Genomic DNA, 21239 nt, shown 5'->3' on the forward strand with positions numbered 1-21239 from the left:
CCACAGCGCCGCCACTGGCCGGTGGGCTGAATCACTTCATAGGATTTGATGAATCGATATCGAATTGAGAAACAAATAATTGCAATGCATTAATAAATCAATATTTTTACCCAGCCCTAATTTTCTAGCAATTTTGTAAAATATGTATTTTATATAAAAATGTTTAGTTCAGTACATTTGCTGTACTGTAAACTTAAACTTCTATAACCTTTTAACACTTTCATTTTTTGCTTTCACTTCTGCAATAATCTGCTGAGTGTCTTCTTTAAAAAGAGATCAACCTTAGATCTGTAAAGCATTTATGAATAACAACCATTTAAGTTCAGATCAAAGCTGAAAATGTGGGCGGGGGGTTGACAGGTGACAGGTTAAATATTTCTGCTTCAAGCTGTATTTGATAATTATGTAATTATCTTAAACGCTCACACACATATATTTCAATAATGACAACTCTTGGAATAGGTTTAGCATGTGATTAAATATATTAATGTATTTGGTCTTGGTGGACGAGATCTGCTACGATGCTCCTGTAGATTATTGCTACTGCTAACAGATACACAGACGCGCTGCTGTGAGCTTGCAAGATATCCTGCTGCTGCATAAATAGACATATATCAATCCCGAAGGTGGAGCTGGGGGAGGTGGAGGGGTTCATAGGAACTCTAATAATAGCCCTGCACGACTAGCCAACAAACACTGAACCAGACTATTTGAATATTGAGCAAGAAATGTCATTGGCTATAGGATCAGCATAGGCCAATCAGCTTGTCGCATGCAGTAATGATGTGATTGCTTGCAGATTGCATAAAGGACCGATCAGCCTGCGCTCTCTAGAGTTTCATGACTGAACTATATTATTGTGCTATTAAAATCAGTATTGAATAACGTGGACTAAATTAAGTTTTTAGTTGTTCCTTCCTGTTGCGGCGGGCAGCCCAGACAAAAACATTGTCATAATTCATCAACAGTAGATCAAAAGCAATCTATTGGCATAAATGTGCATTATTCATTGATTGTGAACTGCTCTGAAAACACAAGCCTTTAGAATGTGCATCAGAACCACGTTGCTACTTTGAAACAAGCAGTGCTCATATTTATTAAATCATAGACTTTTGAAGCCTAATAATCATATTAAACTGTATCACGATTCCTGTATTTCCATCCCGAAATGTAAGACCTCTTAGAAGAATTAATGTTTGTTATACCATTTACTAGTTTTATGATCTTTAATTTCCTTACCTCTAAATATGCAGTAGTCAACATTTGAAGTGGATCAAAAAAGTTCATCAAAGTTGTCCTAAGACATGTATAACTTTGATGAAAGGTTTTGATCCACTTCAAATGTTGACTACTGTATTTTACAGTTTACACACATCTCTTTTTAGTCAAAAGTCGAGTCCTGGTGATGCCTTTCGTTATTGCTTCCGAGTCTATTTGTATTCATTATCACAAGATAATCCTCTTCAGCGTCTTAAAGACCTGTTTTCCATGTTCCAGGTATGAGCGTACGAGGGTCCAGAGCCTGGCGGCCCAACACCATCCCAGCCTCCTTGCTCTCTATCATTGCATTATCGACACTGCAACCGGCTTTGTGTTAACAGTCTGAAGGACTCGAACGTTCTCTGACCGGTGTGATTGCCCGTGCTCTTCCTCGCAGTGGAATCGCTGGAGAGGTGCACCAAAACACTTCTGAGGCAAGATTATCGATCCATCTCTCCATAGTTATCTGAGGCAATGCCCAGCGAACCGTTTGAGGAGCGTAACGGGAAAACGTCAGCGCCACGGTGGTCGGATTTTGTGTGCATGTTATGTACTGTGTATTATTGTCTCTTTGCAAGTGATCCGAGACCCTAACAAGGTTTCAGATGAAGGTTTTTGCAGCAAACCGGTGTATGAGGTGGGATGAGTCATATTACTGCACTAAGATTCCATCTTCTCATTGATCCCTAAGAACAAATGCCTTACTTCCATGTACATGCCAAAGTAGTTAACATCCTTTTGCTTTTTATTAAGCTTCTGTTGGGTAAAATTGTGATTGTTTTGTAATTATCACATTATTCATTTAAGGATTAGTTGACCCAAAAATCATTTACTTACTCTCATGTTGTTGCCATGTGACTTTTGTTTTTCTGTGGGACACAAAATGAGGAATTTTGGGCGCTGGGCGCTCATTTCCACGCAACTATAATGAATGGAGATGGAGGGCACTATTTTAAGGATCTAAGCACATGGTCTAAAGTGCACGGCGCAAGTGCACTTATGCCGCGTGTCCACCAAAGCATTTTTTGCCAGCTGAAAACGCTAGGCGCTCTGCTGAAAACACCTAGCTATGGCCGCTTGAAAGCATTTTGTTTCTAGTATCTCATTTCACACATATTTTGTTTGTGTTGATTCTATATTAAAATGTCGATACAATGTAAGGTATTTTCTCTGGCTCTTGTTTTAAATGATTTTGTTCCGTTATTATGCTTGTTGTTGTCATCTGTTGACGTTGAACAAGCAGAATATGGCGGTTGGTCGGTGTGATATTTGTCCCGCCCCTCCTCCACTGTGATTGGACGGTTGGGTCCGTCCGGGCGGGCGCTCAGCACTTCAGCGTGAAAAAAGCGCTCAGTGCCTCGTTACGCTCATGACGTTTAAAAAACGCGGGGCTCCAATTGAAAACAATTGGAAAAATACGCCAGCTGTGTGAAAAAACGCTTTGGTGGACACACGGCCTTAGAGCGTGTCCGAAACCACTTTTGCTAGTTTAACGACGGAAAAATTTTTGGCGCGCCCAGCGCATGGTCTAAAAGGGTTGTCACTTTTCTCTTAATAAATAATGGTCTCATCTCCCATTCCCTTAAAAAGCCAGTTGCGCTCACGCCATGGCGGATTCGCTATTTACATGGCGGAATTTGCAAGCTGAAAGACTGAACGCGTCTCCAGAGAGCAAACGGATCTGCTCGTGCGTGAGATTAAAGCGTGCAAGCAGACCATCTAGGGGACAAGCAGGATTCCACCAAATCTGTATGTACACAATATTAATCTCTTAAATTGTAATTTCATATTTGGTTAGTTTTTGTGCGTCCCTCTGTGTGTGATAACCAGAGTGTTATGCGCATTGTGGACCTGCCTATAGGCGCACATTATTAATGTGTCCTTTAAATAACAAAAATGAATATTGTGCCAGTCAGTTGCCTCAAAATAGCATCGCGCCAACAATGCGCCCGAACACACCTTGTTTTCAGATCAGCACGCCCTTGGGCGCATATGTAGGCAAAAATGCATTTGCTATTTAAACAAGGTTGCCACAGGACATGAAAATGATAACTGCGTCGGGCTGAAACAAGCAAAAAAACGTTGTGCCGGATTGCGCCGGGTTTATGAGACGAGAACATTCCGTGAGAAACAAGATTGTTTTTGTGAACAGGATCAACTGATTAATTTCGAAATCAAAAGAATGATTTGTTCATGAATATTGTTTATCTTATATTCTTATGAACCAGCAATGGAAAAGTACTTAACATCTTACATTACAGTATGCTGCTTAAAACTATTGTATCACTTCAGATGACTAGGCATATAGCAAGTCATTTTTCAGTGTCAGAAGTCCTCATTCACTTTCATTATATTAAACAGAGCAGCCAGTATGTTCTTTAAAAATTCACCTTTTGTGTTCCACAGAAGAAAGTAAGTCATTTGGAACAACACGAGAGCGAGTAAATGATGACAGAAGGTGTGAATGTTCCCTTTAAGCTACTGTTTGATTGTTTTGTAATATCATCATTAATTAATATTTAGCCTTTGCTTACCATTTCAGTTATTTGTTCAAGAGTTGTCCCTGTGCCTTATCTATGTTTTAGCATGCACACACACACAAGACTTGTATTTGTTTGCTCCAGGCACCATGTTGCAGCTAAAAGCCTCCAGTATTCATGCTGGTCACAGTGTTACATTCACAGATTTTGTGACATTTCATCTGCGTTAACACTAGGAGAAGTTATAGGTAAATTGGTCTACACTCACAACAACATAGTAATTATCATAATGACATGAAGGAAACTATTGGGCTTTTATAAATATGCTAGAGATGTTCAAAATTAAATTAAGCCTTTAGACACTTAAGACTTAAATGCAGTCATAAGGATTTGGTTTATTGAAGAAATGCCATCATTTTTTTATTATCCGAAATGTAATTTTAGTAATAGGTGTGTGAAAATGTAATTCTGAGATGAGCAACCAATTTTTACAATATTACAATGAGCGTTATTGGGCTTTCTTTCCACACTAATAGAAAGTCTGGAGTGATAAAGCCACATTTTAATGACGCATTTTTCAGTATTATCACTTTATCATCCCTTGAAAAAAAAGAAGTGCACTTAATTATATTTAATATGCATTTGTAGTGTACTTCAAAGTATATATTTTTAAAAACTGTACTTTAATAATAATGATATTATAATATTAAAAGGCCACTTAAGTGTACTTAAAGAGTCCACTTAGGCCCTGTCCCAAATGGCACCATAAACTCTAGCTGTCTTCCAACGAGTCCGCACTTTTTAGAAGTTGTCTGTTATAGAGCTCATGGGCTTGCAAACTTGGCAAAAGCGCGCATCGAGGGCAGATATCCACTGTAAAGGGGGCGCTCACGAGCACCCTTTTGAAACCTAAAATGACAAATGGGACACCCTATGGTCTGGTGGATTTTAGTATGTCCACAAGACTGTAAGTACATGTGAAGTGTGCCATTTGAAACAGGGCCTCTGATTCTTGACACACTTGTGTACACTTTTAAAAAGAGCACTTTGTAATAATATCCAATTTAAATTTTTACTACAATGTACGGTAACACTTTATTTTACAGTGTCCTTGTTACACGTTACATGTAGTTACTATAGTAATTACTATAAATTGTGCATAGTTACATGTAACTAACCCTAAACCACACCCTAATCTTAACCCTTACCCTATTGAAAGTACATGTAGTTAATTATTATTACTCAGTACTTAAATATATAATTTCACTGCAACTTTGTCATTGGTACTGTGTAATTATATATTTAGGAAATGAGAAATATTAAGTACATGTCCTTACTATAGGGTTAGGGTAGAATTAGGGTTTGTTTGAGGGTTAGCGGCATGTAGTTATGCACAATTTACTGTTATTACTATGGTAAGTATTTGTAACACTTGTAAACTGTAAAACAGTGTTACCAAAATTAAATTTAACCTAAAGTACAATTTAATTGTGTTTTAATAATATTTTGTCATGCTTTGAAAGAAATACACTTATTTCGATGTGTTGACTAACATACTAAAGCACATGTAAAGTACTTGATAATTTTAACTTTAGTGTGTTTGTTCGATGTTACATTTAATGGTAATGTATTTTAAATGTACTTAATTGCAACTTCATTACAAATATGCGTTTACGAAAATATTTAAATACATGACATACAAGTTTCAATAGAAAGAACAATAAAGTATTGACAAATGCTTGTCAATACAATCGGCAGTACACTTTAACTATATTTACAAAGACGATAGAATATAATTATGAAATTATTTTAAAGTGTATTAATAATTAGTCTTTTTAAAATCATGCTTAAGTGTACTTCTTTTCCACAAGGGATAGCTCAAGTATTATACTATTTTGACATGTTATTTTTTAAATCTCCTCCAGTACCCAAAATGAGTATTTTTAATAGCGCTGCAATTTTCAGGTACAGTAACGTGAGACTGATCGGGCATGTTTAACGCATTAATAATCGGTTTCAACTTGTTAACATAAAGCATTACAGCATAAACTCAAAGTTCCTTCTCGACTCCATTTGAAGTTGTTTTTATATGTAACAGCAAATCAGATGTCAGCTTGTGTTATTTTCTTTGCCCTCTGGTTATCTGCAGGCTGTTACATCTGAGCGAGCAACAGCCCCATATCAGCCGTTTCTTTTAGTACAGATATCAGCGCATCTCTAGTTTTTACAGCGACGGGCAGCGCTGGATACTGCAAACGTCTGCTGCATCTTAAACCCAAAATGCTGAATTGTTGCAAAATTCTACTTTGTTGTTTTTTTCTAGCCATGTACATTGTGACTTGTTCTTCTGTGACTGTTAAAAGTCTGGTACTTTATGTATTTGAAGCTTGTTTAGCAAATCTCAGTTAAATAGCTTGTGTTTTATTTGTTACGTTCTCGCTTTCTAGGCCACTCACCAGATGCTCCTCAGGGCCTTTATCAGCTGAATCAGATGCGTTTAGGAAAGTTGGAAGCAAAAAAAATCTGCTTACACGGTAGCGCTCGGATTGCTTTAGACTCTTTCAGTCTCGGTAAATAATTGTTATACTTGTGTATCACAATACTATGGCCTCAGACTTTGCAGGCAAAATAAAACACAAGAATAATGAAAAATTGAGAGCCATGACCTGAAAGCAAGCACACGATTTGACTGATCCTTCCCGTGATGTAGAAGCCATTAAACCACGCTAATAAATTACAGAGCGCCCTGCGGGGGCTTTTGACCAAAGCTGCAAGGGAATAATGGTTATTAGGACAGCCGAAACAAGATGGATGTGAGACGAACAGCACGACTGTCCAGACAGCTGACGAGGAGCGGGTTTGCTTTTCCTCCTTTTGTTTCTCCGCACGAAAGAGACTTTCGGTGTTATTTTTGGATGACAGCACTCAAAGGGCCTTCGTACAACTCTCACTTATGCACATTTGAGGAGACTCTTGGGCCGCCCCGCACACTCGGCCTTGGTTTTGATATGTAAGGTCAAATGAGAAGCAGTCTGAAGTGAGAGTAAATGAAAGAGCTTTGCATTGTCCCCACAGACTTGCCGTACAATATAGATGTCACATCAAACTCTGTTGAAGCTCTCGGATGTATTTTTTTTTTGTGTGTGTCCGGGATGAAGGCTCCTGCATGATTTTGATTTAACCTTTGATACTGGCTGCTGACATTTAGGTGACCGTTGGGCCTTGTGTATTTTGTTCTGGATTGTAAGCCCATTTTGTGGATATTCTTCATATTTTTATTCTGGAGTTGCTTCGGAGGACTTCATCTGAGATCCTTAAGTGCTTATTATTATTTGTCAGGCCATTTTGTGGATATTATTCATATTTTTTTTCTGGAGTTGCTTCGGAGCACTTCATCTGAGATCCTTAAGTGCTTTTTATAAATGTTTAAAAAAAAAAGTTTAAAAAAATAATTGGTTTATGTGATTGCTTCAGAAAAAAAGGTAAAAGTGTTTTGTATTTTGTATTGTTTTGTTGGTTCAGATTTATGACATCAAACTTGTAATAGGTTTTTTGTTAAAGGTCAAGTGTTGTCCTTTAAAAGTAAAGCATTTTGATTGTGACTGTCACAAATTGATTTGCGGAAAGATTATGTAGTGGAATGCAAGATGATATTTTGTTTCGTTTTAGTTGAAATGACAACGAGATCAAGATTAAATGTGTGTGTTAGATTCAAATACATCAACCTTCCATATGTCAATTACGTGTAACAACACTTGACCTGATGTTGTGATATTTCTGTTTGAATACATTGTTTAATACTTATCTCTGTGAGATGATGTACTCAAGCTGAATACCGTTTTCATATTGAAAAGAATTGGACTGTATATAGTAAAGCTGTGCATGTTGATTGTTTAATGTGTGTACATTTTCTAAAGCAACTTTAATAAAATAAAATAAAATAAACACTTATTGGAGATTTACCTCTATAATGTCACAATACTGAGTCCTTTTGTTCTGCAATATGTTTCACTGGCATTTAAAGCCACATGATTTTCACCAGCATAAATTCAGGATGTAGAAATCACTCAGAATCAGTTTCGAGAATCTTTCAAAAGCAAGCATTTTTTAGGCAATATCCAACTACGTAATTAAAAGCTTGTTTGACAGTTTGGTGGGTGGGTGGATAAATGTCTTGACAAAACATTCAGCTAAATAGAGAACGTTTTTTGTTCTTCCACAAAATGAATCATTTTCTTTTTGCAAATGTAATTTACAAGAACATGTTTTATATAAAAATATTTTGTATCTTTTTCCCCTACTTTTTGGGAAGACCTTTAGTGATTGCTAATGTGACTATATATATATATATATATATATATATATATATATATATTTATTTATTTTTTATTGGATCAAAAATACAGTAAAACACTACTATTGTGAAATATTATTACAATTTAAAATAACAGTCTCAAAAACATAAAAAATCTTACTGACCACAAACTTTATACAGTATATATAGTGTACCACTACAAGTGAGTGTGATTCTCCCATAAAGGTATACCAAGTTTATCCAGTGCCTAATGTGATCATACTGCCTTCTATAATATATAAAATCAAATCATTACCTTAGAACAAAAGCTCACATAAAAACACAAGCGCTATAACAATATTATCACATCCTAGTGTCACATTCGCTGGATTTCACCCCTAATTTCATCACAAATATCAAAATAGTGCACATGCTTTTAATAATTAGTTTCATTTTGTCCTTGTTTTTGAAATATCTGTCGCAAATGCTGAATTATAAGTTGGCCTTGCACCACAGCTGCCTTTGTCCTTTGTCCTATTGTTTCACTATTAAACCAGTTAGAAATAATGCATGAGCTGTTTAGGCCTGTTACATGACTAATAGATTGGAGTGGAACTGCACTATTCATCTTAGCAGTTCACTGACAGCCTCTAACCCAGGGGTGTCACACTCATTTTAGATCACTGGCCGGACTGGATTAAACCATTTTCTTTTTTCTGGTGTACCCATGTTGTATGCAGTCTCTGTGGAGACTTATAAACAATTGAAAAAACTTGCAAGCTATGGTAAAATGACCCAGGCTGCCACGGGACAGTTGTGTTACCCACTGATCCAGTTTCAGATGAACGGAGAGATATTCATATTCAGGACTGCTGACCTCACCTGAAATAACAGCTGGTTTTGATTATAGGGCATGTGAGAGGATAATACAATACACAGACGGGTTATGTGATGGGATTTATGCATTATAATGGGTCTGGATGAAGGGGGACGGGGGATAATTGCGATAGGTTTTAGTTTTTGCTCATTTATTGAGAAAATGTTTAGTGTATGGCTTTGAAATCTAGGCTCATGTATCTTTGACATGTTAGCAGTTACCAGTGTCAATTAAATTAACTTATTTGGGTCTGATTTAGTTAGACTTATAAGGCCAATGACATTCAGAACACCCATGCTATAGATCTGTATTTGGTATTTGATTAATATAGGCTACAAACTAATGTCAGTAGGTCCATACACCATTATTATTAAGAGTGACATCGAACTATATGTACACAAACAGTGATATACTAGACAATAGAGAAACTAGATAAATAGACGGACGGACGGACGGATAGATAGATTTGAATATCATGCAAAAGTTATAATTTTGATGATTATGGCTTACAGCTTATGAAAACCCCAAATTCAAAATCTCAGTAAATTAGAATATTACATGAAATCAATTAAAGAAAGGATTTTAAATACAGAAATGTCAGCCCTCTGAAAAGTATAATCATGCATATGTATACAGTTATATATAGTAAATATATTAGTTTCACTTTTTAATTTAAATTACTGAAATACATGAACTGTTGCACAATATTCAAATTTTTCGAGTTTCACCCGTAGTAGCCTAACATTAGAAACTTTACATGGCCGCTTGCTGTCGACCCTTAGGCCTACTCAGAAAACATTAGTTTATAAATAAATTATTAAAATGTTTAGACATTCTCCTCGTTGTTTTTTCTGACTTTACACAAAACTCGTTCTATGCAGCAAGGGCTCTAATACCAATGCTAATACTAATACCAAAACGCTATCAGGCGTGAGCAATGGAATGGGGAAAAAAAATGCAAGGTCCCTAGATCAAGATCATGAGACGCTGCAAAAAATTGTCCACCGACCGAGCGCATGTTTACATTAGAAAAGCAGCGCAGTGGAATGCAAAAATGTGCAGGCAATGCCATCATTTTGGGAGTAGAGCTGAACTGTGCTTGCATACAGCTGCATATGACCACTGCGACCTCGTTGTGCATTCAGAGTTATTACTGATATTTATTGAGCGTTGCAATCATCCCTGCTTTCCCCTATGTGCTGTTCTCGAGGAGTCTCTATTGGTGTCAAAAGCCGTGATGTGCAGAAGGATTTACTCCGGTCCATTCTTACGTATCTTGGGGTGAACTATATTTTTTTAAGTGTTTTTTCTCCTCTTTTCCTATTCTGTGCCTTTGCTTTGGCAGTGATTCATGCCGTGCCTTGCAAACTGGTAGCCCCTAGAATTGCTCTCCTGGCTATGTCCTGGCTCCCCCTGTGATGAATGCTGTATGCTCTATGCTCTGTCTATGATAAACTGTCCATAGTGCCCTCATAAATTGCTGTGTGGTCGAGTCCGAAACAGCTGTCACGGGGAAAACAAACAAGCAAAAGTCCACCGTCAGCCGCAGTGAAATGCTCCGCGTGTCAGCCAGAAAACATGCCGCCCATTTCAGCCAATCTGTTTGCTCCTAATTTGCTTCACCCTGAAATGAACACATTCATGAGCACTGGGAAATATTGAACGGCGTGGGCCTATTTTATGCTAAATATAAAATGAAATGTTATTACAAACTACAGTTATTAAAAATGACCTCATTATATATGCATATGCATTTCCATTTCCATCCAATTAATTCATAAGAAAGGCCTACATGTGGAAAAAGCCTTGAGGGTTTATTGAAGAGTCTCTCTAAATTTAACAGTGACAGCGGCCTCTAGAACCACCTGACATTTAAGTAAATCTTTTGGATCAATATCTCCACCGAGTATTTTACAACCTCTTGGCTCAGGTAGAGGTGATTTAAAGGGAGAAAGCCAGTGGCACGCAAAACCTTATTAGATAAAAATTTGTCAATTAAAAGTGTCTCCTGAGTCCTGATCTCAACGACCCGTGGCTTTAATACAGCCGTCGCCATGCATACTTTTCCTTACGCTGAGTCCGCTTCACTTGGTAACTTCAACATTATCTCTTTTATGTGAAACACCCGCAGTTTCCATGTGTCTTCTGCGTGGCATAACGCTGTGTGTTTAAGAGTGTGTGCTGCTGCTCACAAGTACTAATGCGTAATGGGCCTGAGCGGAAGGATGAAAGGAAGAACATAAAAAGGACAGACAGATAGACTGACGGATGGATGGATGGATGGATGGATGGATAGATGGATAGATAGATAGATAGATAGATAGATAGATAGATAGATAGATAGATAGATAGATAGATGGATGGATGGATGGATGGATGGATGGATGGATGGATGGATGGATGGATGGATGGATGGATGGATGGATGGATGGATAGATAGATAGATAGATAGATAGATAGATAGATAGATAGATAGATAGATAGATAGATAGATAGATAGATAGATAGTGATGCGCGGGTCAATGTATAAACAACCCGCACCCAACCGACGTTTTCAACTAACCGCTCGCAACTCGGACCGCAAAAAAAAGAAGAAAATATTGTACCCGACCCGCTTCCTGACCCGCATTTTTTTTTTAAGTAGTCAGTGTTGTGCAAGTTACTTCCAAACTGTAATACATTATATATTACTTGTAACTGTTATTTAAAAGTAATTCATTACCTTACAATATTACTGTCTCAGAATTGCAATGCGTTACATTATCCTGTATTACTTTTGAGTTACTTTCACCAAAATAGATATACAGTAGTAGAACTTAACATTCTAAGGCTGTAACGATATGCGATATGAAACCGAAATCGCGACACTCAGATCCACGAACCTGCAGAATCGCGACACACCCCTTCCAACTCCAAGAGTTATCCTTCCCGTCCAGATCCAATGCTACATCTTTAAATTACTGTTAGTATTATTTGACTTTTGAAGTTAACATTATAAAATACGTAGACCTACACCACAAAACTAGTTGAGGATAAATTATTTAAAATTGGGGAATTCCAGCGTATGGACGTGACATTTGCAGTCAAAACTTGAAATATAAATTCTCAGAAAATGCATTTAATAGCATACCAATATATTGAAACGGCTTATCCATAGCCTACCCCTTAAAGGAGTCCAGACATTAGAAAAATATCAGTCTACACATGCGTTTTATGTTTAATATGAGGCAAATACACACGCATTCATGCGTGACAAAACAAATATTTAACTTTTAGGAGGAAAAATATTTTTTTGTAATTCTATGAATTACACTGCGCAAATCAAAAGTAATACTACCCACCGGATGAAGGAGGGTTGGCTCTCCACAGAACATAAAATATTCATTTTATTTTATTTTTCATGTTTGCATTTATGAGGAAAAAACAATGTAAGGACGTGACAGTTTTCCTTTACGGACGCGGCCGCTCTGAAGCGGCACTAAAAGACTGTTTTAAAACTTTCACAGACACCTTACACAGAAGACACGAAGCCTTTCTTTAAAGTGAATTTCGATTTGTACTAATTGTATCTTAATTTTAATCAATGTTTTATCAACCAATTGCCTGGATTTAATAAATAAGAAGTAAATAGCAGACAATAGGTCACGACACTGAGTCGCCTGTGCGAGCGCGTCTCATAAATTAACCGAAACTCAGTGTATTAGGTAACCTACTTCACAGACTTGAAAAATATATTTCAATCTATATTGAAATGTCTACTTGTAAACAGAACAATTCAAAACGAAAGAAAACGGACTGCTCTCTGCTTATCTGTAGCCTATGAAATGTGCATTTCTCTCTGGCACATTCACTACTGCCAAGATCGCGAGTCAGCAACGTCAACTTCATTAATAAACAATAAATTAATTAATAAATTAATAAACATGTCTCCTTGCTATATTTGAAATATTCATAATCATTCATTGCTTTTGCCGGTTCTTTGTGACAGCTTTTAGGTGCTTTATCGGCAGCGCCGCCGCCACCCTCATCATGTTGTTACCTGAACGCGTCACCACCGCATCAAAAATATGATTGCGTGATGAAAACATGAAAAATACCACATAAACATAGCCTAACTGTTTAGAAAGAAAACACAGAACAAATAGAGTAGCCTAATGCGCATACGTCCATCACGCGAATGTAGCCTACAGTCTTCTTCATGCCATCTTCACCCATTAGCCGCTTTTCCACTGGCCAGCGCGAGCACAGAGGCCGAAATCATGCCTCACGGCACTCCTGAATAAATCGCTATACAAATATATCAGACGCTGCCATTTAGTCTTTATTCACAAACTTGGACACCACACGCGGCTATTGACTGACCACGAACAAGCATAGGCTACTGAGCTCTTGCGTCATCTTCATGCCAGTTATTCAGCCAATAAAGTGTAGGCCAATGTATTTCATAGAAAATTGTGTCTAGTACTAGGCTATATAAATTACATAGGTTTAATTGGAATCTTTATTTCAAACGACCCGACCGACCGCGACCCGAATATCATTAAAAATATTTTTGGATGACTCGTAACCGCGGGTGACCGCAGGCACCCGCTCATTTTGGATCAACCCGCGCATCACTGATAGATGGATGGATGGATGGATGGATGGATGGATGGATGGATGGATGGATGGATTGATGGATGGATAGATATATGGATAGATGGATAGATGGATAGATAGATGTAAGTGTTAAAATGATCATCCTGTGGGAGGAATATCATCAAATTCAAGCAAAGCAATCTTTGTTGAGGTCTTCAAATAAATGCTCTGTCTAGAGAATAAGTGTCTACCTTTATATAACTGGTCTCTTATTCAGACGCTCTGGTGTCAAAGTCAGCTCTTACAATTGACAAGGTTTTTTATGTCAAATGCTTTATTCAGTCTGCATCAGGAAAAAATAAAAACATTTATATCATATAAAGCCGCAGATCTCAACCAGGTGGCTGAGGCCTCGGGATTACTTACAATTATTTAAATTAATACATTTTTGCTAATATATAAAAAATAAATACATCTAAGTTAGAGTTAGATTATAAGGTGTTTTAGTGTAGAACATACAGTTTTTGGTAATTCAAAATTAATTGTTGTTCGTTAATTTAATATATCAATACAATTTCAGTTGATATAAAGTTTGAAAAAAAGTACATTTGTCATAATTACAGCAGAAATACTGAAAATATCTTATAAATAGCATATCCAATGTGTTATTTGGGTCAATGACATGAACAAACATGAACATGTCATGAACAAACAATGAACAGCTATATTTTAGGAGTCACAACACATGATATTTTACAACTTGAACCAAGCAAATACATTTTTCACATATTTTAATAATAATATCTTATTAATCTTCACACAGAGTGATGAGGGCATTCAATATATATATATATATATATATATATATATATATATATATAAATTTTTTTTTTTTTTTGAATAACATGCACTTATGATTCATGCACAAAGAGACAAGAATGTGTATTTAAAAAATAGGTAGGGTCTGTTTTGAATTCATGTTGACTTTAAAGCGGACTAAGATACAAAAACAGCCCTGGAGTATATATTTGGACAAGAATCCAGTAAGACTCATGGGACACTTTGTCATTCCTGAAGAAACAGGACAAAAACATAGTCCCTCCCCCAGGAGAATATAGTACTAGCATAAAGATATCCCATGAGATCAGTATTAGACACGACTTTTAAAGTTAACACGCAGGTCTGCCAGAAAATAAATTATTGGTAAGAAAAAAGGTTCGTTTATTGTTATATTATCACATTACACATGTGTTGTGTGGGTTTCCCATATGTGTGTTAGCACCAGATCCTCAAAAGTAATCTGCCTTTAGGGAATTTAAATACCATTGCTATGACAACACATCCACATGAACACAATCTCAGAAAGTTTGGAATGAAATCTACTAGTTCCTCAAACTATGCTCTCTTGCATTCAAACGTGAAATTCTGGCTGTTCAGTGTGTGGGATGCTGGAAAGAAAAAAGTTTTAAAAAAAAAAGTAAAAAAAAAGATGGCAAGATGGAACAGGAAAATCAGATACACATATTCCAGGACAATAAAAGAGCCAGATTACTGTCCAATGCCACACAGTCCAGCACAGTAATGTATTGAGAAAAATTCACAAATACATACAGACAAAACTATATTCCTTCTCCAATCAAAGTCTATCAAATCATTTTGTATCGGAAGTACCTTTAGAGATGCTCTTCGGCGACTACTGCATTGTACTTTCAAAACCTCCATGCGAATGAACAGTATGAGTGTCTACATCAGTCGATCTCCCTATTTTTTTTTATTTTTTTTTATCAAAGCATGAACGATTAGTACCGGATGAGAAGAAACACTGAAGAATTGCTCTTTCAACACTTTAGAATCAAAGCTTCTTGAGTACTAAAGTCTTAAAACTCATCTTTGATCAACGTTTTTTCCTTGAAAAAAAATCTTCATGCCTTTAAATAGCTTGAATGTAACTCTACACCCTTGCCTCATTTAGTATACGCAGTCCTATGAATATGCAAATGACCCCCGCCTCCACTCACTCACACCAGCTCAGAGATCCACTTGTTGACAGTCACACGTTGACCTGATTGGTTACAAGGTAGTTTGTGACATCAGAAACACCAGCGATTTCAAACCGCATTTTTGAGACTGTCTTTGGCTCACTGCAGATTTAAGGTGAAAATATTTAGCAATGGTGAGTGCTTGTGAATTTGCAAATGGTTTGTCTGAAAGCATATTAAAAACACCACATAGACATATAAATAACATTAAAAGCTGGATTTTCACCACAGGGGGACTTTAAGAAAGCCAACAAGTCTCAACGAAACAAAGATCCTCGTCCTTCCTCACAGAGCTGTTTCTGTGTGCTTTTCCCACTGCCCTTCTAAATGAGTGTCATCTTTGTTTTCTTCTTTCCTCACCACTATTTGAGGAGCATTAAACCCTAATTCTAGAGGAGCAAAAAGAAGAAAAGCATTGGCTAGGTGAATCTGAGATTGAGGAGGTCATTGTGTTGTTCGGTTGGTGGTGACTTTTAGCAAGCAAGAGGCTCCATAATTTCATTTGCCTGGGCTGTGATTCTTTAATATTGGCGTGTTGTCTAACATCCATGTCCCCAGCCGCTCTGAAAGAGGATGCTGCTTATTGCTTTTTGGAGACGAATTCAATAACGTGAGATTCGGATCTGAGGGAATAGTGACACCGAAGGACCTTGCAGGTCATGGACTAATGAATGTATCTCCTCTCATCTTGAGGGTTGTAAAACGTGTTATCTGCCTTCACAGTCAATACTCGTGGTTCAAACCCCCACGCCTGACTCCATGCGGCTAGTCTTTAAGCACTATAGTACATCTAGATATCATGGAGAGTTTTCAATAGTTAGGTTTGAGAACTAACTCTGGGTTTAGCCAAAAACATTGAAATTTCCCCACTAAGATGTACAGTAGAGGTATTCTTCTACTCTAATTACTTTCAGTAGCCTTTGCAAGTTCAAAGCAACTTCCAGGCAACACAACACCCTAGCAACTACATAGCAATACCCTGGCAACCACTCACTCACAATAGCAACTGAACTGCATCTCCCTGGCAACCATTCAGAATAACAACTAAATAACACAACTTCATTGTGATGTCCCAATAACCATCCACATCAGCAGAGTAACTTCCTATAAACCATATATAGGGTGATGTGTGTGGTCTAGCATCAACCCACTACACTCTAGCAACTGCATAGCAACACCCTGGCAACAACCCACAATGACAACTTCATAACAGCTTCCTATCAACAACCAACAGCACTCTAGCAACTGCAGTGTAATGCTCTAGCAGCAGCATAGCAACTTCCTTTAAGGCAACTGTGCTATGCAGTTGCTAGGGTGTTGTGGGTTTATTTATTATTATTATTTTATTTTTGTAGTCGTCACGGTGTGGTTGCCGAAACATTTGTTTCAGTTTCGGGTGGTTTTATCATGTGCTTTTGTTCTGTGACCTAGTTTTCAGTTAGTCTCCTTGGTTACTCATTGTTTGATTCATTTCCACACCTGCCATTCATTTCTTTAATTAGTTTGGTCTGTGTATTTAAACCCTGTTTTTTGTTCAGTTCTTTGCCTGATCTCATTACGTTATGTTTGATTGTTTTGTTCTTGTTGCCTAGTTCCTGAGTTGTAAAATAAACATAAAACTGCTGCATTTAGATCCTTTACTCATCTCTATTTCCAACCAAACTCTGACAGTAACAGTAGTGTTCTATCAGCTGCGATGTCTGGGTCCCATCTTCATCTGTTTAAAATGGGGGGGGGGGATATTTTTTTTGGTAAAAACACAGTTTTAAAATCAAATGCAGGTGTCAAAGAAGGTTTCAATATATATATATATATATATATATATATATATATATATATATATATATATATATTTCATGATACCAAGGCCAAATACACACATGATTTGACGATCTGAAGAAAAAGACAGACAATGGGGAATGATGTGCTGTTTTGTTCCTTTTTTTTTCTTCAGGAGCACAGCCAAGCATTTAATAGCAGCCAGTTCCATTAAGTTTATACACAAGAGATATTTTGGATTAATTGCCTCTAATTTTGTTAGGGTGTAAGAAATTTTACATATTACACTTTATTAAACCAGCAAAACTGTGACCAGAATTCACACTAGAGCAAATGTGATGAATAACACCATGGATTTTGACGATGTTAAGGCATATATCACTTCTTCTTCTTTTTAAACTCCCATTTTATATTCCTGTTTTAAAGTCTTATTTGCCTTCTAAAATATCTAATTATTAAATTAAAATTTGTGAGCAAATGACAACTGAAATAAGTAATTGTTGCACATCATTTCCTGGGACTATGGTCTCCGAATATTATAGACACTGTATTCATTATCAAATCATTTATCATCACATTAAATGTAAATATGTTGAGATGAGACCACTGCTGAATGCTTTATTTTTGCATTTTAATATACTTTCTTCATTATGCATTATTATCACCATAACAACTGAAACGCTGAAATATTAACATGGGTTTCAGCAGCACTTATTATAAATGTAAAATAGTTTATTTTAATTTTATTTGCAGTTTTAAATTAGATTTTGAATCCCAGATTTTTAATATTGTATGGTTATTTGAAGTCAAAATACACTTAATTTGGTTTAGATCCTGAAGCATGTTTAATTTGGCCTAACTACAGCAGCGTGCTTATTATTCAATTCATTTTTCAGTTCTAGATTATTCTTAGCTTATTTTGACATCTGATTTTAAGTACTGACATCAGATGAGTTTTATAGTGCATACTGGCTCTCACCTAGTGCAAGAAGAATATAATATAAACTGTTGCACTCTCCAAATAATATGCTCAGACTATGCCAAAAAATCTCTCTAAAGTAGCGAGAGGGCTGGCACGTGTTCAGAGCCAACACAATCGGCCAGTAATGCACTAATGACTCTCACTGTAAAAACAGACGAATTGGGAAAGGGAGGGGAGGAGGGGGCGAGAGATTTCTCCATCTCTTTCATCAGGTGCCTCACAAGACTGCAGAGTTCCAGCTAATCCTTCTCTGTGGAAGCTGGAGGGGGGTTGATGCAATCGATGCACGATGCCCCGATGCAATCAGAAACAAGCAGGGCCTGTGCTCCATGCTCTTTAAACACCAGGGAGCTCTTTATGATTACGCTGTCTGACAGCTGCTGTGACAACTCACTGCATATTAGCCAGAGGCATCTTTAGCATGTCTGTACGGTCCACCATGCCATGCATGAGCCCCACGCAGTACCAGAAAACATGAACTCAGCGTTTTAACCCTCTTAGGCTTTCTGATATTCAAATACAAGATTGATTCTCTCAATCATGGTATACTACAAATTTCTTTTAGCAATCTGAATGTTTCTGTTTTAGCTCTGTTTGGGGTCTTGAAATGAAGATTTTTTTAATAAAAAAATTCTAACACTTCACAATAAGGTTCATTAGTTAACATAAATAAACTAACATTGAAAATACTTTTAAAGAATTTATTCATCTTAGTAAAATTGCTATATAGTTTTATTAGAGTATCATGCTGTTAGCTTAGAAACATGCACTATTGAAATCAATATTCTAGACTTCAAATGAGAAGAAGAAGAAAAAATAATCTATCTAAAAAAATGTGAGTGGTGCATTCATTTTCTCCATAGGGAAATGAAAACGTATAAGCATAAGAAGTACTGTGAGATCCGAAGTTGTCAATCGATCTAATGGGCTTTTGTTGTAGTTGTCAGCCAGCATTATTTCACCTTCTTTCTCTTAATAATCGCATTTAATAGTGGACTTCCTGGTGGGAAAACGACATCACACATGATTATGCAAAGAAATTTCCACCAATCAGAGAACTAAAACAAGAAAATCGTGCAAAAAAAAAAAAAAAAAACTTTACCGGCCATGTGATAGTCAATCTGCCTCTCAAACTACTCAAAGTTGGAATGAAATAGATGTTGTGAGAGTCTTTTCTTCCCTATTTTGAGGTATATATACAAGTAAAATTTGCATTTGCACTGGTCCTCCGAAATCTGAGCCCTGCCTAATGCACGCACGCAGAGGTTCAACTACCGTGGCAAAGTTAGGAATAAACTTATTGTACCACAATAGTAGCCCGATGGAAGAGCGGAGTTGAGGTGCATCTTCTGGAGCTGATAGAGAATAATATCATCAAGATAATTGGCAACATTCGGAAGTCCCTGTAAAACTGTTGCCAACATTTTCTGAAAAGCAGAAGGTACTGAAGCAAGTCCGTACGGTACGCGGCAAAATCTGAAAGGTTCTTTGTGAGTAATGAAGGCGGCCAGATCGCGGCTCTCCTCGTGTAAGGGCAACTGAAAATAAGCACTCTCCAAATCGATAGTGGAAAATACAGCCGCTCCCCTTAACAAAGACAACAATTGACCTATGGCTAAGCCACGCCCCCTCCACTCACTCATAGCACCACAGGTGCTATGGCAGCTGTCACAGTAGGAGACATTTCACAGGAGGCAATTGATGATTTTTGGAGACAGAAAGATTATATAGATATATATTTTGTTAGAAAGCTGTCTAAAATATTGTACTTTAATATGTAATTAATGGTTCATGATCAAATTAAATATGTAGAGGTCTAAGTTGAATACGTTTCCAGGACAAGCCTTTTTACCATCTTTATCAAGAGTACCTCTCCGTTAGTTTGGTGCTACAGTATTTACATGAATCATTCAGCACAACATTGCTAACATTTCTTATCTCGGTTATTTACAGATACGTTAATGAAGCTAAGTGACATGATGTACAACGCAGCTAGAAGCTAACATTATGGTTTTCTAATGTTAGGCTAAAGTTATGTTAGAGATGTTAAAGATAACGTTAAAATACGTTGTTGACTTATCTTAGAACAGATGTAGACATCCTTGTTTAATGTATCCACGTTTAGTTGGTGTTGTGGTCTACCGCATAACTTAATCCAGACACTTATCTTGGTTGAGATGTGGCTTGGGAAAGGGTAAAAAATACACACCGTCGCCCAGTCTCTCGGGATACCTAGTGTTGGAGTTGCATGTACTCCAAGCACACCGTTTGACCATTTTAAACTTAAAATGACAAGAAAAAACGAATGAAAACTGACTAACTGCAATGCATTACAATGGACGAGGAAGCAGAGAATGTCCGAGTGTATGGGATAGCTATGCGCACTGTGATTGGCTCATCGCGTTTGGGGGCGTGGCTTAGCCATAGGTCAATTCCTCAATGTGTGGTAGTGGGTAGCTATCCGTAACTACAGCCTTGTTGGGTTCTCGCAGATCCAAGCACATTCGAATGGCACCCGACTTTTTCTGTACTACTACTATCGGGGAGACCCACTGCAAAGGGTCCACTCTCTCGATAATGTCAGACTCGAGAAATTGATGAATTTCCTCACTGACTGCGGCTCTAACAGATAACGGTAAGCGGCGCACAGGAGGGTTGCGTAAGTTTCTGGCGCACAGGAGCAACAGCTGGAGAAGTCTTTACTCTGTGAACAAAGCCTTTTGCACATCGCAAAGCATCACACAGACAATCGCAGCACAGGAGTTGATGACTGCACTGTCAAAATTTAATTGCCTTCAAAACGGAGATGTAACCCATTAATAAGATCCATCCCAAGCAGAGCTGTGCCAGATTCCACCACAAAGAATGACGTGGAGCAGGTGATGACATCCTTAGAGACAGTGACAGGTAAGCAGCCAAGTACAGAGTTAGTGAGTCATGAATACAGTCA

The 21239-nt window shown here is 37.3% G+C and overlaps 1 protein-coding gene across 1 annotated transcript in view; it reads left to right on the forward strand.

Moving 5' to 3' along the window:
- cntn3a.2 (contactin 3a, tandem duplicate 2) overlaps positions 1-7708 on the forward strand; it is a 100318-nt gene extending 92610 nt beyond the window's left edge. The window contains exon 23 of the mRNA XM_077214098.1: positions 1498-7708. Within this exon, the coding sequence (XP_077070213.1) occupies positions 1498-1598 (101 nt within the window). The 3' untranslated portion in view covers positions 1599-7708. The remainder of the gene's footprint in view (positions 1-1497) is intronic.
- Positions 7709-21239: the final 13531 nt, after the last annotated feature.

This window comes from Siphateles boraxobius, unplaced genomic scaffold, assembly GCF_051911475.1.
Source record: "Siphateles boraxobius isolate OS27281-9 unplaced genomic scaffold, OSU_SipBor_1 68, whole genome shotgun sequence".
Classification (NCBI taxonomy): domain Eukaryota; kingdom Metazoa; phylum Chordata; class Actinopteri; order Cypriniformes; family Leuciscidae; genus Siphateles; species Siphateles boraxobius.